Source organism: Thunnus thynnus, chromosome 15 (assembly GCF_963924715.1).
Source record: "Thunnus thynnus chromosome 15, fThuThy2.1, whole genome shotgun sequence".
NCBI classification, from domain to species: domain Eukaryota; kingdom Metazoa; phylum Chordata; class Actinopteri; order Scombriformes; family Scombridae; genus Thunnus; species Thunnus thynnus.
The window spans coordinates 20,022,023-20,046,433 of NC_089531.1; the positions used below are offsets into that span (position 1 = coordinate 20,022,023).

The window sequence follows — 24,411 nt, forward strand, 5'->3', positions numbered from 1 at the left end:
ATCTATGATAATAATAAACTTTATTTATACGGCACATTTCAAAACAAAGTTACAAAGTGCTTTACGTGGTTAAAACATTTAAGTTCTGCAATTAAGCAGTAAATCAGACAATTAAAATGAAAAAAAAAGAAAAAAATATCCCTGGTATAAAATCAAAAAATGATTATGATGATGATGATGATGATAATAATAATAATAATAATAATAATAATAATAATAATAATAATAATAATAATAATAGGGAAATCTGCTCTTTCTAAGTTTTCTCTTGACTTGACCCCCCCCCCCCCCCCTTCCCCAGAAAAACAAACAAACAAACAAAAACATCATTATCTTTACAACTTAAAATCTAAAACCCATCCTGGTGCCCATGCTTCTACTTTCTCTGTTGCTTGATGTAACTTCTTAACTATAAACTATATTTTTCCACTTTCCCACATAACCTCATCATCTGTTAATAATGCGACCCTAATATTAATATTAATAGACCTTATCTACTATATTTCATCCATCATAATTGAAAACAATATTGGACTTAGTATACTTCCTTGAGGAGTTCCCTTTTCTACTAAATAATTGTCCAGGTGTTGTCAGATTGTTTTAATGTCACCAAATGTTTTAATAGTTTATTGTCACCACCACAGATATTACACATGTATATACAACACACAGATCTATTTTATCGTATCTATTATTCCTATTTTAGTTATTTTTTAAAACTTATTTTTTTATGTATAAGTGTTCATGGAAATTTCTGTCTTTGATGTAACTACATTCCTTTGTGCTGCTGTGTCAATTGAATTTCTCTTATATTAACTTTCCCTAATGCCTAATATTAGTTTACCCCGGAAATACTCCCCCCACCGAGGCCAGGAATTTCTTCCTGTGGTGTCTTGCTTGTTGACAAGTTCAAATTAATTCAGTTTATGGTTCATGGTTTCTTAAAGCAGGCCGATATTGTCACCCACATGATAGCAGCATTGTTTCCTATCAAAAAAACGACCTTTGCTGCAGTTTTTCATTTCAACGGCGGTGAGCGCGCAGCGTGCTTCTGACGTCACTGAAGAGTTTAAGCACCAAGATAAGTCTCAAGAATGAACAGTTATTACGAGAAAAACGTAATGGCCTATTTAGGGGGGGGGGGGGGGGGGGGGGGGGATATCAAAGAAGCATTCTGCCGCCCGTGTTAAAAGTAGGACCGTGTAGCATGATTTCACAAATAACGCAGTACTTAATCTTTTGGCACACCAGCAACCGGATTCTTTAAGTTTCAGGATTTTGAAACGATTGTGTCTATTCCGAAGAAAGAACTACACGAAGGAGGAGGAAATTGCCTCTTTTTGTGGAAGAGGAAATGGCTGGAAGTCGTCGACTGCAAGGATACGAGTTGTTACATCTGATATCACCACCTTTTTCCCGTAGAATTACGACTTTATTATCATAATCTCTAAATGAATAAATAAATAATATAATATATAAAATAAAATAAAAAATACAAAAATAAAAATACTACCTAATACTCCGTCGTAGGATTGGTACGTGTACAACAGTCTAAAATTTGAACACTGAATAAAAAATAATTCATGCATTTTTATTTTTTTTTTCATTTTTCTACAGACCATTTCGTTTCAAAATAAATTTCCAACATTTTAAACAATGCGGTGTTACGCTAAAAACAACAACAATATTTTAAGAGCAATAATAGCCTAATAAATCAGGACAAACTTCAGATTCAATTTCCGGAAGCTGAAAATATTGCTGCTGCCAAATCTGTGGCCGAAGACGGAAGTACGTGGGAGGGAACTCTCTCGCTCTGCACGGGTCTTCCTGCGATTTTTCTGTCGCGGCTCCTGTTTTGTGTGTTGGGGGGATGGGGTCGTGTCGAGGATGAGAGACTCCAAATATTTACCACCTTGGCAAAACTAAATATCTTTATTTCCGAACTGGGCTTCCCTCGCTCTTGTACATATAAATACTTTTCGACCACGCATGAGTTTGGGTGGAATTTGGCGACCGTAAAGTGGAGTATCTGTACACGCTAAAAAGTCGACAAAATGTATTCCTCTGCTGGAGGTAAGTGGCTAAGCATTAGCATCGGCTAAGTGATGTAGCTAACACAAATTCAAACAGTAGTTGCAGCGTTTTGGTGCTTCGTTATATAAAAACATTGATAGATCAAATACTCGATTGCTTGTTTAATCGAGCTAGTTATTGCAGAACACGTCGTCCCAGTTTTAAGTTGGAAACATCAATAGTGGAGGCAAGCTTTAGCTAGCGTTCAACAACAACAAACTGCTGTTAGCCAAGTTAGCTTCAACGCTACCTCGTTCCTCGAACTTGTTGTTAGGGAGCTTCTCAAGCTAATTTATGTGTAGTGGAGTCGATTGGCTTAAGAATTTTTAAATAAGCAACCATTACAATCTTGAATGGTTATGATTTCAGTTTAAAATGTTTAACACTAAGCACGGGGGTTATAGCAATATTTAGCGGCCGACCATGCTATCTAATCTCATCACCAATCTTAGCTGTGGTTAGCTGGCAGTACCCAACTTACAATTTAGTCATGTAACATCGATTTTTCCTATGATATGTAAATGTCCTGACGCCATCAACTCTCTCTATGAATGTAACATCGAATTTATGACAGTGAACATACACGGAATAAACAGCAAGTATGCAGGAGAAGTTTGAGGTTAGGTACAGTTTGCTCTCATGTAGAAATTTGCTGTATTTTTCTCTATTATTGGCTTTTTTCGGTTTGAGTAACAAACCATTAAAAAAAATAGCAACACTAGCGTATTTCACTAAAATCCAGTTACTTGTTATGTTTGGGTTTTTTTTAAATGTAGGATCATCCATTTTCTCTATGTGGCACTAAAATAAGAATTGACATGTAGCGTGAGGCTGGGTGTCTTCAGAGTTAAGATTGCCAGCTTGCCCGATCCCTACTGTGTGCACATTGATAAGAGTTTTGTAAGGCACCCTTGATTGTGGAGGCGATATGTTTGAAATGAGGCAATAAAGGGTATGCATTACAAATGTACAATTAATGATAACCACCCTATACTTTGCCTTCTTTGCAACTTGCAACATAAAGGAAATATGTGAACTTTTCTAACTAGATTTATGTCCTGTGTGAAGGACAAAAATACAGGTTTTCAGCACTGTATATCTGATTACAATGTGCATGAGACAAAGAGCATTTATAACATGTAATTTTTGTCCTCTGTAGCCACCGAGATGCTTGAGGGACCCCGTCCCTCTGGGTCAGTAAGCTCTGGTAAGTTTTTCCCTTATACCGCTTTAAAGCCTCGTTCACTGTAAGCAGCAACATTATGCTTTTTCCATCCTTCAAACATCACAATATGTACTCATTTTAAGTACAATTTGACCTTCTGACTGAACAATGAATTGTCCAGGAAATAGAACACAAGTAATTTGGCACTACAGGTGAAAATCTACAAAGAAGTCAATGTTGTTCTAGATAGTCAATTTCCTCAAAGCGCATCTCATTTTGAGCTCTGAATGGCAGTGCACATTTACACACTAAAAGGCATTCAGTAATCCCTACCATACACAACTAGGTTTTATGGGTGTTATTCTGCTTAAATGAACAGAGCTGGAGCACAAAGATAAGGCGCTGAAGGGAATGGAGCGTGTGCTCTGACAGTCTCACTGCAATATCTCCAGTTGCAGATGGGGAGCTTCTTGGTTCAACAGCTTTTGTCATCTTATTCAGGAGAATACAAAGAAGGAAAAGTATCACAAAAAATCTCTACAGGTGTAAAACAGCAGGATGGTGCTGATTTAGAGCCTGCAAGGGTCAGAATACTTGATTAGTGTTTTTATAGCTGATAATTAGAACAACAGTTTTAATTTTACTGAGCTTGTTGGTTCTAGCAATAAATCTTAAGTTTGGTACTTGCTGTGAGATATTAACTTGGAATATATATGCAATAAATGGAGTGAGTCTGTCAGCTGAAAGCCAAAACAATTTGTGAACTACACAGTGTTGTTTAGATGATGACTTGACTCGCTATCTCTTAATATTCAAACATCTCGTGAACACATAAAACTGCTGTGTTGTAGATGTAAAACAAGACTTGATCCTGCAACTGTGTGGCTCATGTCTCTCCTCAGATTCATTCAGAAACATATTTCAGCAGATATATTATTGTTTCAACAGCCTTTTTCCTTTTAGAGATTGGACAAAAAGAAAAGAAGTGCCCTGCAAGTGACATATTTGTCCAACCGCGCAGGAAGGGTTCATATCAACATCAGTAAACAAGAGAACTTGTACAGCTGGCTTGAAATGATGCCTGTTAGAGCTGGTCAAATGTTGACCCAGTTGCTCGCAGTATCATTTGGATCGTGCCCGTTGAGTCTTCCAATGAAATTTCAGATACATTGGCCTTAAATAAACAGAAGACTTTGGAGGTTGTGGTTTTCCTCAGACGGCGGCATCACTTGAAAGAAAGCCTACTAATTGACATGGTTAAACAGGTTGTGACATGTCGCACAAGACAAGTTTTAAGTCATTATTTAAACCATTAAAAAGAAGACGTAGACTGAAAAAAATAGAAGTTTTGCATCTTTAATCTGTCATTGAATATATAAATCTGGAAATTTTTCACTCCCGTTTTGTTAAAGGTTTTGTTTTGGGATTGCTTTGAAGACAAAATTCATGATCCAAATTTGAACAAATGGATAGCCTCACAAACACAGGATTATAACCTGCTGTCACTCTCAGATTTAATGTTGTATCCTGATGCAGTGAAACTTGTCAATCATGTTTGTTAACTAAGTAGTAAAACAAACTTTTGTTTTCCACCACGACCAGCTGAGAAACACACAATGCTTATGTTTAATCTGTAAGTGAAAGTATTGAGTGAACATACATGTTATTTATGTAATCAAAAATACAGTTTGGGGTTTCACAATCTTGGGTAAATGTCTGGTACCTGTACAATGCGATCCTAACCACGCGCTTTGTCACTTTCACCCATTTGACCCATCCGATTCAGAACCCCCATCTTCCCCAGTGCCAGAATATGTGTTCAAGCCACCATCACGGCCAGACTTTGGCACCATGGGCAGGACAATCAAGCTCCAGGCCAACTTCTTCGAGATGGAAATCCCCAAACTGGAGGTCTACCACTATGACATCGACATCAAGCCTGAAAAATGTCCCAGGAGGGTCAATCGGTATGTACGAGCGCTACCTCATCGGCAGCCTCTGTCTGACTTTTGGTAGATAGATTAGTGGCTCATTTTCTGTAATGATGTCATTATAGACAAATTACAAAGTGGTAATTTCTCGGTTTCATTTTGCCTCTCAGAGAAATTGTGGAGCACATGGTCCAGCACTTTAAAACGCAGATCTTTGGCGATCGAAAACCAGTGTATGACGGGAGGAAGAATCTGTACACTGCCATGCCCCTGCCCATCGGCAGAGACAAAGTACGTATTTTTCCAGGACAACCTGCAACAATGAAATCACATTAACATGAGCTAAAGCTGCAGAAAAACATCACAACATTTCCCCTTTCGTACTCTTTTCTTGCCCATCAACCACACAGGTGGAGCTTGAGGTGACCATTCCCGGTGAAGGCAAAGACCGCAGCTTCAAAGTTTCCATCAAGTGGGTTTCCTGCGTCAGCCTGCAAGCTCTGCATGAGGCACTCTCAGGACGGCTACCCAGCGTCCCCTTTGAGACCATCCAAGCCTTGGATGTGGTCATGAGACATTTGCCCTCTATGAGGTAGGAATTTCATTGTTGAACATTGATCTATTAATGGATGATGGATTGTCTTTATAGATTATCATTCTTGGCATATTTGTCTTGAGGATAATCTTATCATGAATACACGGCCGAGGCAGATGTTTAAAATAATTTGAAGCATAAACAATGCAAGTTCATTTATACAATGGGATATAATATGACTAATTATCCAGTTGAATACAAATAAACATGATTCAGTTTCAAGGATCACCCTAATAAAGTTAACAACCTTCAAGGAAACACATACATATTTCATTAATTTAATATTCTGGGCGTTCAATCACTACATACCAGGCAGAGATTAGTTTCTGTTTGTTTTAGTATGGTTGAACTATCAGCATTTAGAGACTTGAAATCTGCATATAATAGATGATTTGTTGTGGTAAACAAGTATATTTTGTCCACAATAACATTCTTATTGCATATTAATGCTAAAATGAATGTATACTTAGTGATGGAGACTATACAAATTATAGTTTATGGGGGAAACATGCAAAACTGACCCAATGGTCACATTATCATCTGTAGCATCTTCATATATCCTCTGTTACAGATCTTCCTCCTGTTTCTTTAATAACTGCCTTTCTTTCAACCAGTTTGGTGAATGGCTTCTGTCGCTCAGAACTAAAGCTGCAACGATTAGTCAATTAATCAATTAGTTAATCGGTAACTATTTTGGTAATGGATTAATTGTTTTAGTCATTCTTTAAAGCAAAAGTTAGCTGTTTTCAGCTCGATGATTAAATGCTTTTCTTTGTCGTACATTCTAGTAAAATAAGACATTTGAAGACATTGCCTGTGATGTTTATTTTGACATATGACATTTAATAGACAAACAATTAAACAAGAAAATAATCTGCAGATTAATTGCTAATGTAAATAATTGTTAAGTTGCAGCCCTACTCAGAATTTATTACTGAGACCGTGTGATTGGTTGTTACAGGTATACCCCAGTGGGCCGCTCTTTCTTCACTCCCTCAGAAGGGTGTTCGAACCCCCTCGGTGGAGGCAGAGAGGTTTGGTTTGGCTTCCACCAGTCTGTCAGGCCCTCCCTTTGGAAAATGATGCTCAATATTGACGGTAATTTTCATATTGTTTGTGCGCAAGTTGGAAGTAAAGTTGTTTCCTGTGTATTTAATTTCAACCTGCTTGTTTTGCAGTTTCGGCCACCGCATTCTACAAAGCCCAGCCTGTAATTGAGTTCATGTGTGAGGTCTTGGATTTCAAAAGCATTGAAGAACAACAGAAGGCCTTAACAGACTCTCAAAGAGTGAAGTTTACTAAGGAAATCAAAGGTAATTAAAGTGCAGGAGCTCACCTGCTCTTTGCTTGTCAGATTTGTTTTACTTTATGGGTGAAATATATTAAGAATAAGTGTGTGAGTCTTAAGATACAGTTCATTCTCAACTGGGGGTTAGAATTTGATTCAATCTGATCAGTCTGTTTAATGTTGTCAAAGATAAATTTGCTTCTAAAGTCTCCTCTAAATCTTGATTTTTATGCCTGATTAGTTTAAATATTTTAGTTTTTTCTCATCATGTGAAGAGTTGAAAGTCTTTTGTCCAGTGGTCATTCAATACTGGCCTTTTTAATTTAGCTTTTTTGGGGTTTTTTTTTTAAAGTGGTTTGGAAAAACTCTGTTAACTGTTACACTGTGTTGTGATTCCTTCCACCAGGCCTGAAGGTGGAGATCACTCATTGTGGGCAGATGAAGAGGAAGTACAGAGTGTGCAACGTGACCAGAAGACCAGCCAGCCACCAAACGTAAGAATGCTCTTCTGTCTCTCGGGTGCACTGTTTGAATAAAACATGCACAGCAGCAACAGGAAAACTGTTAAATAAAATAAACTAAAATATAAAATGCAGCTAACTTGATTTGTACTGGGAGATGAAGGCATGTTACTCCACAGACTACTTATTATTTAAAAAGCATGACTTGTGTCGATGATGCTTAGTGATACTAAAAATTGTGACAAACCGGTGTGATAATTCCACTACTTTGACAAGCGTGTGGAGTCAAGATATTTAACAGGCATACTGAGTGTTTAATTTACTGTTGAAACGTGTTTTTGCTTATGTGGATTCAGAAATGTGACTCATTGACTGGCAAAGAAAAAAAAAAGATGATTCTTGTCAGGTCTTTGTGTATCTTATCAGATTGTATAAAAGGAGCTGCTGTATTTTTCCCCCCTTTTTTATTTTTCTGGTACGTGCTTCCTTCAGGTTCCCCCTGCAGCAGGAGAACGGCCAAACTATCGAATGCACAGTAGCACAGTACTTCAAAGACAAGTACAAGCTCATCCTGCGATACCCGCACCTCCCGTGTCTACAGGTGGGACAGGAGCAGAAGCACACCTACCTACCTCTAGAGGTAAGCTGTCACCAACCTCTTGTGCTTACTTGTGTTTTTGCTTTTAGGGAAAAAAAAAAGAGCTGATTCACTAAAACCTGTTCTTTTCTTTGTCCAGGTGTGTAACATAGTGGCAGGACAGCGCTGCATCAAAAAGCTGACAGACAATCAGACCTCCACTATGATTCGTGCCACAGCCCGATCAGCACCAGACCGTCAGGATGAGATCAGTAAACTGGTGAGCCTATGAAAAACATATTTACTGAATATAACACTATATTTCTGCCACTTTTTGAACAAGATATGGCGTTTGCCCGTTGGTCCATGGCCAGTAGCAAACCAACACAGTAAAAGTAAAATTCATTGTCAGGTCAAACCAAAAAAAAATGGTTGTAGCCTGTTTGTGACACATAACTCCGCACAACAGAACAGAACATGCACACATGCCAGCCACTCCTGCCAACAAATATTCTTACCATTCATTACTATTCTTACTTGTTGCCAGCCGTGTCACTGTCACAAGCACAATGGTCCAATGTAATAATATCATTATCAGTCATAGCTGTAAAAGAAACTTTAATGATAGTTGTTATGGTTTAAGGAACAAGTAATCTTTAGTGACCGCATGGCCTGTTTCTTGCCATATTTTCAGGAGCAGGTTTCAGTGGACTGTTTGGATGAGATAAGACAAAGGTTGTGACCAAGTTTTTCAGCTTGACAACCGAGGACAGGCCCAGTTGTGTTTGTTGATTGGCTGCCGGGGAGGGGTTCGGGAAGTGTATCAGTACTTTCAGCCAGTTACAGTGTTCAGTCATTAATAATTAATACAGACAGTATCTAGACATCAACACCTACTTCTCTCAGAAGTAAAGGATTGTTGTGAATAAAGATCATATTTACTGATGTTTTTTTTAATAATTGGCTTTAGTAGGTTTCATAAATATGCAATGCAGAAATGTGTACAACTGCTATATTTGCCTTGTGTATCTTTCTAACAGCCCTTTAAAAAAATCTTAACTCAGTCGTATCATAGATATTCACAAATACATAACTATAACATCATTTCAGATGAGAAGTGCCAACTTCAACACTGACCCTTACGTTCGTGAATTCGGAGTGATGGTGAGGGACGAGATGACAGAAGTGAATGGCCGCGTCCTACAAGCACCTTCCATCCTGTATGGGGGCAGGGTATGTTGATCGCCAGTTTGTTTGGCGAAGTGGAATTAATGTACCCGCATGTTGCTGCAGCACAAACTTTTTTTTTTAGAGCCATTGCTTTTAAAGAATTATTGGTATAACGTTGTTAGTGCTAATAAGGCTGCTTTCATTATAATTTGCAGAACAAAGCAATAGCTACACCCATCCAGGGGGTATGGGACATGAGGAACAAGCAGTTCCACACTGGCATTGAGATCAAAGTGTGGGCCATTGCATGCTTTGCACCACAGAGACAGTGCACTGAACTCCTGCTCAAGTAAGTGAGATACATAGAGAGCATGTGCTCAAGCGTATTGCATATGTGTTTCATGCTAATATGAATGTGTGCCATTGTTGAAACTTGAAACTTGTCGGGTTTGACAGCAGTCAGAACCATAATTGAATGGCTGGGAGTGAAAATTTGTGAGTGTAGCGCGGGCCCTGAAACATACCACACAGAATGACACATTGAGCTATTTTGTGCATAGTTAAATTTGAAAATGTGTCACCAGTAATTCCCAACTTCATGCAAGTGTGAGCCAAAGTTTCAAATGTTGCAACAACAGCAGATGCTGTCTTATTTGATTTGTGCTTCTTTCATTCTGTCATGACTGTCATGTCGGCCCAGTTTATCGAGTCTCTTGTGGTATTGCCCCCCTGAGGACTGAAGTATTTTAGCTCTATGAGCACATGTTGAGAATGTACAGCTGTGCCATGCATTTGCGATGCCTTAGCAAGGTTTTTTCCATTTGCATTTGTGTACTTATACGGTATGTTTCAAGCGTTATATCCATATCAAGACTTAAAGGTCCCATTTTATCTGAGTGTCATGGTTTTCTTTTCAGATATAATTGTGGCTCAGAATAAACATAATTAATATTAATATTTTCTGCACATTCTTCAGTTAAAAAAAATGATTAATGCCATTTAATTTAATTAAGGGACACAAGGTAACTTGGCAACAATATTGGACAGTTAAGTATCTACCAAGTGCATATTTGAAGCATTTCTCTACTTGACATGTTCTTGATTTTGCTTTTATGGTTGGCTGTTAACCTATCATTCCTCACTTTTTATCCAGAGCTCAAATAATCTCAAGTAATCTGAAGTGATGCACACTAAACTGTAAATTTAAAAAAAAGTTCCTCGTCTGTCTCAGAGCATTCACAGATCAGCTTAGGAAGATCTCCAGGGACGCAGGGATGCCCATCCAGGGTCAGCCTTGCTTCTGTAAGTACGCCCAGGGTGCGGACAGCGTGGAGCCCATGTTTAGGCACCTCAAGTACACATACCAGGGCCTCCAGCTGGTCGTAGTCATCCTACCGGGGAAGACGCCTGTTTACGGTGAGCGATGCACTCATACATTCTGTTTGTGTCATTATACATGTATTTTCTCGCAGCAGAGATTTGAGAGATCTTCCTGGACATTTATATTTTAAAGTTAAGTGAAATCATACTCTAGGATTACTCATACTCTAAATATTAGCTCATACCCAACAACTGTCAAACTCTGAACAGAGCTTTTTCCACAAGTTAAAGTTTTCCATCACTCAGGGCTGCTAATAATGATCATTTTGTTTTAGTGTGAAATCACAATTTATCACATGTATTCATTTATTTCTGGAGATAAGATAAACTTTCTCCCCCCTGAAAGCAGCTTTGCTTCTTAAAGCCAAATATAAATAACATTTGACCAAATAATAATGTCATGACAGCATGTAATTAGGGTTGGACTATGAGTTGTTTAAAACAGAAGTGTCAAGCTAAATGACATCAGCAACTCTACTTTAAACTCTCCTTACTTAAACTTGCTGTGGCAAAGCTTTGCTTAAAACAAACACTTCATAAATGAATCTTGTCTCTAAATCAGTGAAGATTTGTGTGATTACAGAGTGTTCACTCCTACTTCAAGCTCTGGCAGTTGGTCTGGTGTATCTGAACATGCCTGCTGCTTCAGTGCCTGCTGAGCAAGTTTTACTGCTTCTATTTCTGCTTTAGGAATGAGCTACAAGGACATAAGGAGTAAATAAAGCTACATTCTCTCTATGATTCTTCCCATGTACTTCCCAACTCACTTAAAACATTCCGCACGTAACAACAAAATTAAAGGATTTACCCCAATAGAGAACATTTGTATTATACTTTCAGGTTGCCAGTGAGGTGGACGCCTCCAAGAACTCTAAATACAAAACATTAGTATTGCGTGATCATGTTTAATTTATTGATGTATCCGTCTATGTGTGTTGTAGCTGAGGTGAAACGTGTTGGAGACACGGTCCTTGGCATGGCCACACAGTGTGTGCAGGTGAAGAATGTTCAAAAGACGACACCTCAGACCCTCTCCAACCTCTGTCTGAAGATTAACGTCAAGCTGGGCGGCGTCAACAATATCTTACTCCCGCAGGGCAGGTCAGTGGAGATATCACTTACACCCCTTACTGAAATCTGAAGTAACCCTTATCACATTTTGTAAACTCTTTTCAAGTTTTGTAAGAATGTTTTTGTGTTAAATTTCACCTGTGCTCTGTGTTCTTGTTCCAGGCCGTTGGTGTTCCAGCAGCCTGTGATCTTCCTCGGTGCAGATGTGACTCATCCGCCTGCAGGAGATGGAAAGAAGCCTTCTATCGCTGCTGTAAGAAACATCAAACAAAACACAGTACAATGCAGCATAAGTCACTTCCCTTCATACATAAGTATGTGTAATGTAAAAGGATCTTTCAATGGGCCAAAATTATGGAAAATTATCACTCAGCTCTACAGAACTTTTTGGCTGGACTGCAAGAGTGGGGCTATGTGGTTGTCTGTGAGGGATGAGGTTTACCATTGGTTGGCTGGCCATGTGTTGGAGTTTCCTCATTGGCTGTTGCTCTTTCAAAATGAATCGGTGCAAACAGTTTTCTAGTATCATTGGAGTCATCGGAGGGTGTTTACAGCGCTTCATTAATATAGATGAGCTACTAGTGATTTTCACTCACACACTGTGTGAGCACAATAACACCCTACGTTATTATGGATTTTCTTAAGTCATCCTCCCTCTCTTCGTTCTTCAAAGGACATCTACGTGAAAGGTACAAGAGTAGCGTAGCTCCGTTAGGGAATAAGGCAGTGCGTGTGCGGGTATGTGTGTGTAAATGTGCGTGTGTAGTTGCGCGAGTGCAGAGGGCGAGCGGCAGAAACATGACGTGAACGCGAGCGGAGCAGAAGAAAAATTTAGCAGTAAGTTGTCAATCTGGCAGTAAGTGTACAGTACAGGCTGTTTGTCAGTTAATAAATGCTGCAGCTCCTCAAGACAAAGAAAATACTCACCTATCGAAGGGGGTTAAGGTGGACCAGCAATTCTCATTTTAGTGTCAATCTCAGCCGCTGTTTGACAGGGAACAGAGAAACGTCTAGCCGATGAGCTCCGTATTTTATTGTATTTTACTCGAATTTACTGACATTAGCCCCCAGGAAATCACATTATAGACACTACCACTGACTATGAGTATAGTATGATTTGAGTATACTAGGTTTTGACCTGGTCTTGTTTGTCTTGTTTAACTTCCCACACACTAAAAGTATGATCATGCCTGAGCTGCTATCATCAACTCCTGTAGCAGCACAAAACACTCCAATAAACCACTTTTACACTACCAATTTACTTTTATGTTTTGTTTACCCTTAAATTTATAACATTGTATTATATGTAAATTTCATTCATTCCCTCTAGTTGGTACTAAATGATATTTGCTTTTCGTCTTCAGGTCGTTGGCAGTATGGATGCCCATCCCAGCCGATACTGTGCCACAGTCCGGGTACAGCAGCATCGCCAGGACATCATCCAGGACCTGGCCACCATGGTGAGGGAGCTGCTCATCCAGTTCTACAAGTCTACCCGCTTCAAACCCACCCGAATCATCTACTACCGTGACGGTATCTCTGAGGGCCAGTTCAACCAGGTGATATATCAGGCATGATGAAGAACAGTCTACTAAATATTAAAAATATGTAGACACATTTATTTAGACAGGTCCACAAGAAAAACTTGTCGATCTGCCAGTGGTTTTTGTTAATTCCTGTGTTGTTATACTTGCAGGTTCTTCAGCATGAGCTGCTGGCGATCCGCGAGGCCTGCATCAAACTAGAAAAGGACTACCAGCCCGGTATCACCTTTGTGGTCGTGCAGAAGAGACACCACACAAGACTGTTCTGTATGGACAGGAACGAGAGGGTCAGTATTGTCACTGGTTGGTAATTTTGCCAAAATAAGAGTAGTCCACAGTGCGAGACCACAGTGATGTAACTTGATTTGGTATTTAATTGTAAAAAATATAAGGTTATTGACACTAGTCATGACTTTGCCATTTAAACCTGTAGTTGCCAATGAAATTCCCATTCTTGGAAAAAATTCCTTCTCAGTCGAGAAAGTTGTCCCAAGATCAAATTTCTTCGTGGCTGTTTTGCCTCCCACAAAATCAAGTTTGCAATCCAGACCTTGAAGCTTAAACATTGTATAATAATGTTTGCACCACAACATTTTTTTTGGCATTTCTGCAGGTGGGGAAGAGTGGAAACATTCCTGCAGGCACCACAGTCGACACCAAAATCACTCACCCATCAGAATTTGACTTCTACCTTTGCAGTCACGCTGGTATACAGGTAAGAACTGAATTTGGATGAGCTTCAATTGAAGTAATGACCTAAAGCAACCTATGTGCCTGTGGATTCTTTAAAAAAAAGATTTTGTTATTTAAGTTGCAAGTTTAGTAGATTTTGGCAGTACATTATCTGCTATATCTGTAGTTTTTTAGTTCTAGTAGCTTAATTGCAAGTGATCTATATTAAAACCATCAGATTTTTAATGTTTCACCCTGTGATCACAGAAGCAACACCTTCACCAGTTTTCATTCTTTGCAGGGTACCAGCAGGCCGTCTCACTACCATGTGCTCTGGGACGACAACCACTTCTCTTCAGATGAACTGCAGGTCCTCACATACCAGCTCTGCCACACCTATGTGCGCTGCACCCGGTCAGTTTCCATCCCAGCACCAGCCTACTACGCGCATTTGGTGGCTTTCCGTGCTCGCTATCACTTGGTGGACAAAGAGCACGACAGGTAAGGACTCAGAACCATTTGCTACGTCACAGACATTTGCCAGCTTTTTGAATTGCTCTCTCTATAGATATTATAATGAATCAAGACAGCGTTTACACTATTGTAATTCTTAAAAAAAATGCTGTTTCAGTGCTGAAGGCAGTCATACATCAGGCCAGAGCAACGGTCGCGACCACCAGGCCTTGGCTAAGGCCGTTCAGATCCACCAGGACACCCTGCGCACCATGTACTTTGCCTGAGAGCACACAACCCCAGGTTGGCGTGGGTGAGACCTCATTGATGGAACACACTACCCCTCGCTGTCTTACTGTCAGCTGTAGATAGCATCACAGTGGTTTCACATCGTGATCTCCCTACCTAACACACCTGTCAGTTACCAAGTATGTCTACAATTGTACTTCAGCCCACATGTGAAAGCCCCTGACCCACCCAAACCAAGCCAGCTATTAGACTGTAAGATGCAAAAAGAATTCCTCTTTCTATTGGTTTGAGCTGGAAGAGGTTTTATTTTCATGTTGTGCATTAGTGTGTATTTGTATTTGTCGTAGGGAAACATGTTGCAAAGTATGAAAGGAAACAGAAACGTGTGTACACCGATACACAAAATCTAGCATTTGTAAACTAGTGGGCAGTATCATTATACAGCGGGGTGATTTTTATAATTTAGAAGAAGCCGTTCACCCTCCTTCTCCTGTTTTTATTCTGTCTCGGTGCTTTAAGGGCGAAGGCGGCATCAAAAGATGGTGGGGGCACGTTCACTGTTCATTTGCCTAATAATTTGCTCCTCTGACAAACATTATTTATCAGCCAATCAAAGCAAAGTGCACTGACCAGAATGGGTACTTCAATCAGGACATAAGTACTTAACACATTTAGGGTTGTGTGAGATTTTCACATAGGGCACTATGTGATTTAAAAAAAAAAAAAAAAAAGTGCCATTTGAGACCACCTTTCTGTTGTCATTTCTATGTAAAACTATGAATTATTTGACCCACATGTGCTGGGTTTTCAGTATTTGTCCTTGATTGACACTGACGACCATTTTATGCCAAATCTGGGACAACTTACTAAAGAATTCTTTGCATCAGATTTGTTATCAACCCTTGAACCAACACTTAGTTTATTCTAGATGGCTTTTAGAGACTGAAAGAACAGCGATTTATTTCTTCCCTGTTTCACGTATTAGTCTGAACTGATAAAGATGCACCAGTAACCTAATTCCCGTGCCGGTAAATAGTGTATTGGGACTGGTTCCCAACAAGGATACCTTTCTAATGTACTCTGAGCCGTGTTGATATAAGACACATGATGTAGAAATCAACACAGGGGAACACAATGACATTTTTTTTTTGTTCCCTTCTGTTTTTATAGTCTATTTTAATTTCAATCATTTTTGTAATGAATATGCATGTAGCTGACTCATGTTTTAGACATTTAGGCATTTGTGACAATTGTTTTTCTTCCTTTATACGCATTAACCCAACTTCTATTTTTAATGTATATAGCAGCAGAATAGTGTTTCTGCAGTGTCTTTGTCAGAGCGGGATATTTGTGTGGCGTTTCGATATCCAGGCATTCGGTACAGTGGAGTGAAAGCTGCAACATTTTAGAGTTAAACTGATCGAAATTCCCTAAAAAAACAAAAACCAACAAAAAACAAAAACCTTTTTTGATTATAGTGTTTGCTCCAGGAATCCAGAATATTTGTCGCACAAAAGCTTGGGGTTTTATGCAAATGACTTTTTGTGAGTCTTTATACTATATAGTAATGTTGGTAATAAGGTATATTTTGAATAAGCTTTCAGCGGAGGTTGCTGAAAAATATAGAGATGTTTTTTAAATGACTGGCCCACATGTAGTCTAAATTAACACTGTCTATTTGTATACATATTTTAAATGCAATTATTCTCTTGCCTTTTAAGACTGTTTAAGTCTTACTAATAATTCTAGACATTTCCTAACATCCCACCTAAATTTTACTACTAAGTTAAGCTGGCGAATGTTCACTTAGTCTTGATTTGGAGGCGAGTAGTCTATATTTTCTAACTATGCATCATTTTTAACCAAGAGATTTAGTAGTGGGGGGGTCTCACATGAATTTGGGTCATTTATAGAGGTAGATAATCAGGGCTTTTTTTTTTTTTCTTTTTTTTGTTAATGTTGTTTTTTAGCATGTCGCATTTAATAGCGTTTTCTTAGTGCTTTTCAGCATCTTCATACCTTTCTAAGGGATGAAGTATATACGTGGTCATTTGTAACATTGTAGATTTTATAGCCCGAAAGTCGGGCGTATCCTTTGTAACACACAAATCTTTCTTAGCCAAACAAGATTACAAACTTTTACATGATTAATATTCAAAAGACATGGAAGCACAAAAGGACATCTTGATTCTAGGTGCTAGAAGTTTTCACTGTAAACCACCTTAAATCCTCACTGGACTGGTCCGCAAGGCTTTTTAACTTGTATGCTAAACAAAAAAAAAAAAAAAAAAACAAAAAAAAAAAAAGATGCTTCATCATTTTGAGGATCTTTCTCTCCCTCTGACGACCTGTCTGTGTTACCCTTTTTAACTCATTACCTGTAAAGCAACTATAAAATCCGACTGACTGTGTTTGTGGGGCATTTTGAAAATCACGTACTTGATATTTACTGTTATGATGTCAATATTGTTCTTATCGGTGCTGGTCTCACAACATGTAAATTTGGATGCACTTTTGATAGCAGAACGACGATTTCTATAGATGTGTGTGCCTCGATCGAAACGGGAGGCTCAGCCATATTGTGTGACACTGGTGTAATTGTATGGAAATGGCCGTGTGTTCTACCTCTTGTTACCTGTTTAAGTGTTATGGTAACATCACACTGCTGGCCATTTCTGTATAATTACCCCTGCTATCTGTCTAATTGGCATTGTTTGGAGTCTTGCATTGACGGCAGAGGTTTTAAACGCTTAGTATGCATGATGATGGTGAACACGCTTTTCTCAGTTTATATATAGTTGTGTGATTTTTCATAGTTTTACTCAAACTGATGTCAAGAGTGAATGTGTTTTTTTTTTGTTTTTTTTTCTCTTAGGGGTTTTGAGTGTTGAGCTGTACGACCAAATTCTTGAAGTGTGTTTTTATTCACACACAGCTTTCCCTTCTTTCTTTCCTTTTTATTCTATGCACCAATGAAACAACCTTTTATTTTTTTTTGACACCTTGATTTTCCACCTGAGAAGTATAACAACAAATGAAAAGCCCACATCAGGTATGATTATTGCATATCCTTGGCTTGGATAAATTGTAAAAGTACTCCAGCGGTGCTGTTAGGTCGAATGTTAATCAAAGTTGCTCGCAAGCGTAAACGATACAAAGAGAACAACCCCGTCAGCCTGGAAAAATATCAAGCTGATATTGAAATTCATGTGACTAGATGTTTGTAATACAGCAAGACCTCTAATCAGTTATTGTTTCCGTATGTAATCGTGCATTTAAGTCTTTCATTCAAGTTCAAGTGTGGCTGGATCGGAGCAAATGAGTCGGATGTGTTGATGTAGACCGAAAGGTGAGGCTCGTCGTTGGTTCTGTGCTCGGAAACGTGACTGTCTGTGTGACTGCAGGCGTTTTTGTAACGCCACAAAGATCCGTATTCGTCATTTAATCGAATGTTCAGTCTTGGGATTGTCTCTCAAAGGGATGCCTTGGTATGTGGTATTTTAGTTGGAGATGGTTAGGGGGAGGCTGGTCTTTTTGTGGGCAAAAAGTTTCTGTTTTTGACACTCAGTTTCCACATGATGTAGTAAGTCTCCTGAATAATAACTTACTAAAATTCAAAACATCAAAGTCTCCTTTTAGCAGATGGGTTTGTACTTCTTGTTACTGCTTCTTTATGTTTTACGTTACCTATACCAGCACCTTAGAATACCAGATCAGAATGGCATTGCTTTTCCTGGAAACAAAACTCAAAACATTTTACAATGTTGTTTTTGCACTAAACAAGAATGGACTTTGTAGCTGTTGCAGCATTAAGAGTATTTATCAGGTGACAGACAAGGCAGCCTCTTTTGTTTTTATTTAGAAAGGAGCAGTTGGCTTCGGTGGCTTGTCAAAAATAAATCTTGCGTGTGCAGCCAACAGGTCTGAGAGCCTCTATGTGCTCTGTATAGCCACGCCTGCTGATCAGGAGGGATTTTCCACCAAGCCAACCAACATCCAACATTTTTCAGAAATATCCCGATGCCTTTTTTTTTTTTTTTTTTTTTTTTAAACGTTAAAAAGCGAGTGAAACTTGTAGTTGCGCGGGTGGGTTGCCTTTGTTTCAGTGGTGAGAGAGAAAGGTGCTTTTATGCAAAACAAACTGACAGCTGTTAAAATGAACTGATTGGCTGCGGATGATGAGGTTTGTGTGATTGCGTTGCTTGAGATGTGATGCCAAAGTGCTGTGTGAGGACGAAGTGTGTAGGAAGGTTTTACATGGTCACAGTCCCTGTTAGAGACTGCAGTGTGCATAGAAATCATGCTAAAATAACCACAGACTATACATATCAATATACAGAAGAGACGTTTTTTTTTTTTTTTTTTTTTTTTACATAAATCTGCCTGACAATAATGCGCTAAATCAAGAATGTGTATGAAACCAATACTGAAAATAAGTACACCAGCCTGGATAAATGTGGCACTACTTTAATAGTTTAGTGGTGCCTGAGGTGCTTAGTTAGGCATTCAAAACACATGTGGCAGGAACCATCATGAAATAATAAGATACTTTTCTCCGATTCTTAAATTAAATGCACACATTCACCTCAGTTTGGCTGTTTTTCTGTGTCTTTTGGAGTGGCCAAAACTAGGACGAAGCAAGTTCTAGAAATGGCCGGTTTGTAAACTAAATGGCATATCATAAGCTAAGTTAATTGATCCGTTTATTTTATTTTCATGATACCAGGTTTTCTTCTTTTTGTAGATATGTTTTTTTTTTTTTTTTTTTAAATTTAGGGTTGAAAGAGGCTGAGATAAAATTGCTCCAAGTGTAACGATCAGCCTGTTTTTTACATTTTCAGCAGGATTGCTGGCTTTTGAATGCTCTTGGGATTTAAAAACAAAAACAAAACAGATTTCATATGAAGCAAAAACCTATACATCGACTTATTCCAAACCCTCTGTACAGTAATGTCTCTCCTCTCTGCCTCTCATCCGTCTCTTGTAGAGAAACTATTTCTGACATAAAGAAACCTCTTGTAGAGTAGAACCTATTTTCCTAGATCCAAATAACAATGAATGTACTTAGAGCCTGCGTGGTTTGTAATAGTGTATAGGCTATCCATCCAGTACATTTATACTCATATTTGCTTCTTGTGTACAGCCTTTTCTTTTTTATTTTTGTGTGTTTTTCTCTTATTTATAGGCTTAATTAAAGAAAAAGTATTATGTTTTCTTCTATTAATAATCTCATTGATTAGATATCGCCCACATCACAGCTGATATCATTCATCTTTTCACTGATTAACATGAAATACAAGTCTACAGTTGAGATGTCTTTCTTTGGATGTTAGCGACTGTAGTTTTAGTAGACAAACGTTTCACACTGGTGCAAAAAGTAGTCATGATTTTTTCTGTTCTGGCGTCATGCTTGTGTGAGGTGCTGTAACATAAGAGCTGTGTGTGTATATATATGATGGTTGCTTTGGTGTGATCTTTGTTTGCTGTTAGATTTTTTTTTTTTTTTTTTTTTGGCTTCTGCTTAAGCCCTCAGTCTGATATTCCTGTCCAGTCCTTGCACAGTTGTCCTGTATAAATCCAAAAAGTCCTCCCTGAGTTCAGTTCACTCACTCATTTGTGCCATGCCACTTGAAAGCAAAGAAGCTTATGTTTTTCTTTGAGTGTTGCTCATGTTCCTTATGTTTGGCGATAGTATTACTACGCAGCTGTTTCTCCAAATTTAAAAAAAATCTGTTTTACAATTTACATGGCACTCTGTTGGCTTCAGCAGGCATCATTTTCCTGTTCCTATTCCTAGATAAACCTTTTCTGAAGCATAACTTTGTCCTTGAAAGTCAGTCTTTATCATGCCAATGTCCACCCAGTTACCTGAAGCCATGTGATACCGGTTTGGTTTTTTGCAATTTAAGCTTGCCTATATTGTTGTTTGCAGCTACAAATCTGAATTATTGGGTACAAATTCAAAAGGGGTACTGGCAGACCTGAGGGAAGAACTATTAACCTCTCATGTCCACTTGATGCCGCTACATCGCGTTTTGCTGCAGTACCATCTCCGCCGTGTTTTTTTTTTTCTTGTGGAGGCATTTTCAGGAAGCAGAGTCTTCAAGCACTTGGTTCTTCAACATTCGTATTTCCAATATTGATTGAAGTTGTTCCACCAACATGTTAAGCCATGCTAGCAGTGTGATAGTACTGTCAGTCTGATGGTTGATGAGTCCACCAATTTGGTCCAGACTGAAATACCTAAACAGCTATCGGATGGACAGGCATGACATTTTGTACAGACATTCATGTTCACCAGAGGATGAATCCTAATGACTTTGGGGGTCTTGACTTTTCCTCCAATGCTACCATGAGGTTAACATTTTCTGTCTTTGAGTGAAATATCTCACAACTATTGGATGGATTCATGCCCCCCTCAGGATTTATGACCACATATCTAAAAAAAACTGACATTCCCATCAGCCTCAGTTATATTTAGTTTTTTGTGCTTGTTAGCAAATGTTAGCATGCTAACACAATAAACTTAGATGGTAAACATTATTATAACTGGTAAACATGTTAGCATTGTTGTTGTTAGCATGCTGATGATAGCATTTAGCTCATAGCCTGATACACTGGCTAAAATTGCAACTGGTAGTTGCAACTGGTAGTACTCTGTTGGGCAGCTGTGAGAGAGCCAAAAACGCGACTCGGCTGCATCCAGTGGACATTGAAGGTTAGGCTTGTGGCTGTTGTAAATCTGACCGAACTGTTTCGGAGCTTCACCAAACCAAACCAATGCCATCCAGCTGATCTACATGAACCCAATCATGCAAGACTTGTGTGGGTATTTTTGTATTTTTCAAAGCATTTCTAGTCTTCTGAATGACTTGGCTTTTTACTTACCAACTTGGAAAAGAACTACCTCAGAGCAGTGTCCGGTGCTAGCTAATATTAGCCCTAATTTATAATAATGGTAACAAAATCAAAAATTGTAGTGACCAAACCAATACAAGCCAATATCGTGTGAGAGCACAGTTCTTTTTTTGAACCTTAATAAATGGAAAACTAAGTATCATGTATGACTGGTTGGTTGCTTTAGTTGGTTACATTTTAAGGGACCAAATTTTTGTAATTGGGAGGTCAAGTCTCATTGTTTCATGCAAGTCCTTCATTTTTCAAAAGACAGACAAAAACAACCCAGCGTTTGAAATAAACTGTAATCATGACTGGATCACATGTTGACATATGTGCCATCATAATTGCTAATTCAGTATGACAGTGTGTTAATATTCCAGCAAAATGTTGGCGATATTGAGTCATGTCTGTTGTGGCGTTAAAAGGTTTCATGGAAAGATGTATGTACAGCAATAATGTCAGCCTGTGGGCTGTGAATCGTTGGTAATTATTTGTTCGTCTTTACGCTGGTCAAGGCAACTCTCAGTAAACATCTGACTTTTAGTTAGCAGGACGATACTTTGCAAATGGGTAGATCAACGGATAATCTTTGTCTCCACTCCTGTAACCAGCTTTCTCTGTTTCTGTTTTACCGGAATGTTAAAATATCAAGGTTTCATACTGGATAGAGCCACTCCACGTGATCAAATGCCTACATTTCTCTGCCGTGTTAACCCAGTACTGCAATAAAATCAGGGAGGATGTCCCTGTCTCTTACTCTGTTCATTTCCACTTTCCTACGATTAGCCGGACGTCATTTGTGTTGAGGGTATAAGCAGTAGTTTTGCATGTGACAATTTACAAAGGGAATATACACATTTGAACATACTTTACGATGTCTCACATCATTGTAAACTTCAACGAAAGGTACATATGAGGTCGTGTGGCAATGAACTTCAGATTGTTGTCATTTTGTCTCAACAGAAAACATCCAGCGTTGTTTGTAGTCGTTTTATGTGTGCCTTTTTTGTCGGATCTTTCTCTTCTCCATCTGCCCCAACTTTGGGTTTGTAAGTCCTTTTTTCCACATAAAGGTTTGACAAAAATTTGCCGCGCCACATAAACATAATTTCCATTTTTAATCATCATGCAACCTTTGCGTGTAGATGCTGCATAGAACGATCAGTATTTGTGTTTTGCACTTTCAAAGCAGTCTCAAAAAAAAATCGCCCACTTGAAGTTGGGCAGAAAGTAAAAAATAAATAACTGACGAGGTATTTTATGCTATCAATAGGAATTATAAGGAATAATATGACTTTGAAGAGCTTTTCTAAAAAGGTTGAGATATATATACATATATATATATATTCATGAAGTACCTCATAAGCCTGATATATGCTGCATTGACTTGTTTTTTCTTTAGTGTACTTCATATTGTCCAATAAAAATCTAATTTTCCCCTTTGGGAGGTTTGAATGTCACTGCAGGCTGTGCAAATGCCACAACCAGTTAATCTGATAGTTCTGTTGTAACAAAGGAGCTGTTGCACCTTGTGGCCAAATCATAATGTGTCATTTATGCAATTTATACGTAATCTCATCTGAATATTTCTCAGCTGTGGCCACATCATTTGTCTGTGTTCTGTCTTTTTGTTTTCGCATATTCTCTGTGTCTGTGTAGCCAAAAAAAAAATATCGGGTTTAGTTGACGAAGAGTTGCACCAAGCATCCTACGAGGCTCTGTGGTATAATATATATGACTGTTGACTCAGGTATTGCCGTGAAAGGGCTATATCTGCTTACTGTGTCCCTGCTCCAACTCCTCCTGCACCTTTGTCTTAAAATAGCCTTAGATCTACACGAGAGGTTCCTATTTGGCCTTAAAAGTTGAACAAATTATGCACTACAATTTCACAGACTTGACAGAGCTCAGTTCCCGTTCGGACCCTTTTTTTTTTTCTTTTCTTTTCTTTTAAAGAGTTTGTGTCGTGTCATTGCCATGTTATCTACCTCCTATGAATGTAGGGGCTGTCCTGGAGATGTAGTCGACTGCAAAACTTTTTGATTTTCATGCTCATTTAAGGAAAACAGACAATCATCTGTAGATTCTTGAAAAATATAAAATATATTCCCCTATTCAGTCATAGAGCTGATTCCAGGACACTCCATTTTTCTTGATGTTTTTTCCCTCATTGGCCATTTTCATTTTATACTTCGTGATATTTTTTTTTCTTCGTTGTAAGCCATGATGGAGAAGCAAAGTGACCAAAGTCTCTTGGCAAAGGCAGCGCTGCACAGCCTCGTGAATTCAAACCTCCCTTCATTTGTGTCATGATGAGCTCAATTTTGAGTTGTTGTTTTTTTTTTTTTTGTTTTTTTTTTCTCTTTTCTCTTCTCCCTTATTTAAACCACGACATGCCAAAACTGAATTTGCTGTCATTCCTGTTCTGGTGAGGGTCTTTATGTTGCTGATTTTAATTTGTTCACATCCACTGCTAAGCTCCTTGTTCTTGTTGTTGTAAAGTTGTAAGCTTTGATTTCTATTTTACATTTCCTTATTTTTTGTTAACAATTATGCTTACAGAACACAAGATATGCTGTAAACCCTGTTAGGACATAATGTGAATACGTATCACTTAATATAGTTCACTCTTTTGGCTTGACTGTAAGTTGCGTTAATTAATAAAAATATTTAAAAAGTTTTCCGGCTGTGTTGTGACCTTTTTTCACAATTTTCTTAATGTGTTGTTTTTATGCTCAGATTTAGTCATGGTGTGATTCATTTTTGAAATTGTGCGCACAATATCAAATTTTTCAAGAACATTTAAGCTTGCTTAATCTATTAAAGGACCAGTTCACCCAAATCACAAAACATTTTATCTCTTACCTGTAGTGACTAGCAGC

At 38.5% G+C, this 24,411-nt stretch overlaps 1 protein-coding gene across 2 annotated transcripts; it reads left to right on the forward strand.

The window, feature by feature from the left end:
- Positions 1-1,631: 1,631 nt before the first annotated feature.
- Positions 1,632-24,209, forward strand: ago2 (argonaute RISC catalytic component 2). Of its 2 annotated transcripts, none has more exons than XM_067611242.1 (20): positions 1,632-2,073; positions 3,233-3,280; positions 5,025-5,205; positions 5,340-5,460; positions 5,580-5,761; positions 6,726-6,862; positions 6,943-7,077; positions 7,459-7,546; positions 8,006-8,153; positions 8,251-8,370; positions 9,201-9,323; positions 9,476-9,609; positions 10,492-10,676; positions 11,582-11,741; positions 11,874-11,964; positions 13,076-13,270; positions 13,408-13,542; positions 13,869-13,970; positions 14,229-14,428; positions 14,559-24,209. In XM_067611242.1, the coding sequence occupies exons 1-20, from the start codon at positions 2,055-2,057 to the stop codon at positions 14,665-14,667; spliced, it is 2,613 nt and encodes an 870-aa protein (XP_067467343.1). In that variant the 5' UTR covers positions 1,632-2,054; the 3' UTR covers positions 14,668-24,209. The 2 variants fall into 2 exon arrangements, with proteins under 2 accessions (XP_067467343.1, XP_067467342.1); XM_067611241.1 differs by having other exon boundaries at positions 3,233-3,278; positions 5,008-5,205.
- The last annotated feature ends 202 nt before the right edge of the window (positions 24,210-24,411 follow it).

Excerpts from the sequence above, each read along its gene's own strand:
- ago2 (XM_067611241.1), top strand. Across the intron at positions 6,863-6,942 it reads AATGATGCTCAATATTGACG|TTTCGGCCACCGCATTCTAC; the intron begins GTAATTTTCATA and ends CTTGTTTTGCAG. Across the intron at positions 11,965-13,075 it reads AGAAGCCTTCTATCGCTGCT|GTCGTTGGCAGTATGGATGC; the intron begins GTAAGAAACATC and ends TTTCGTCTTCAG.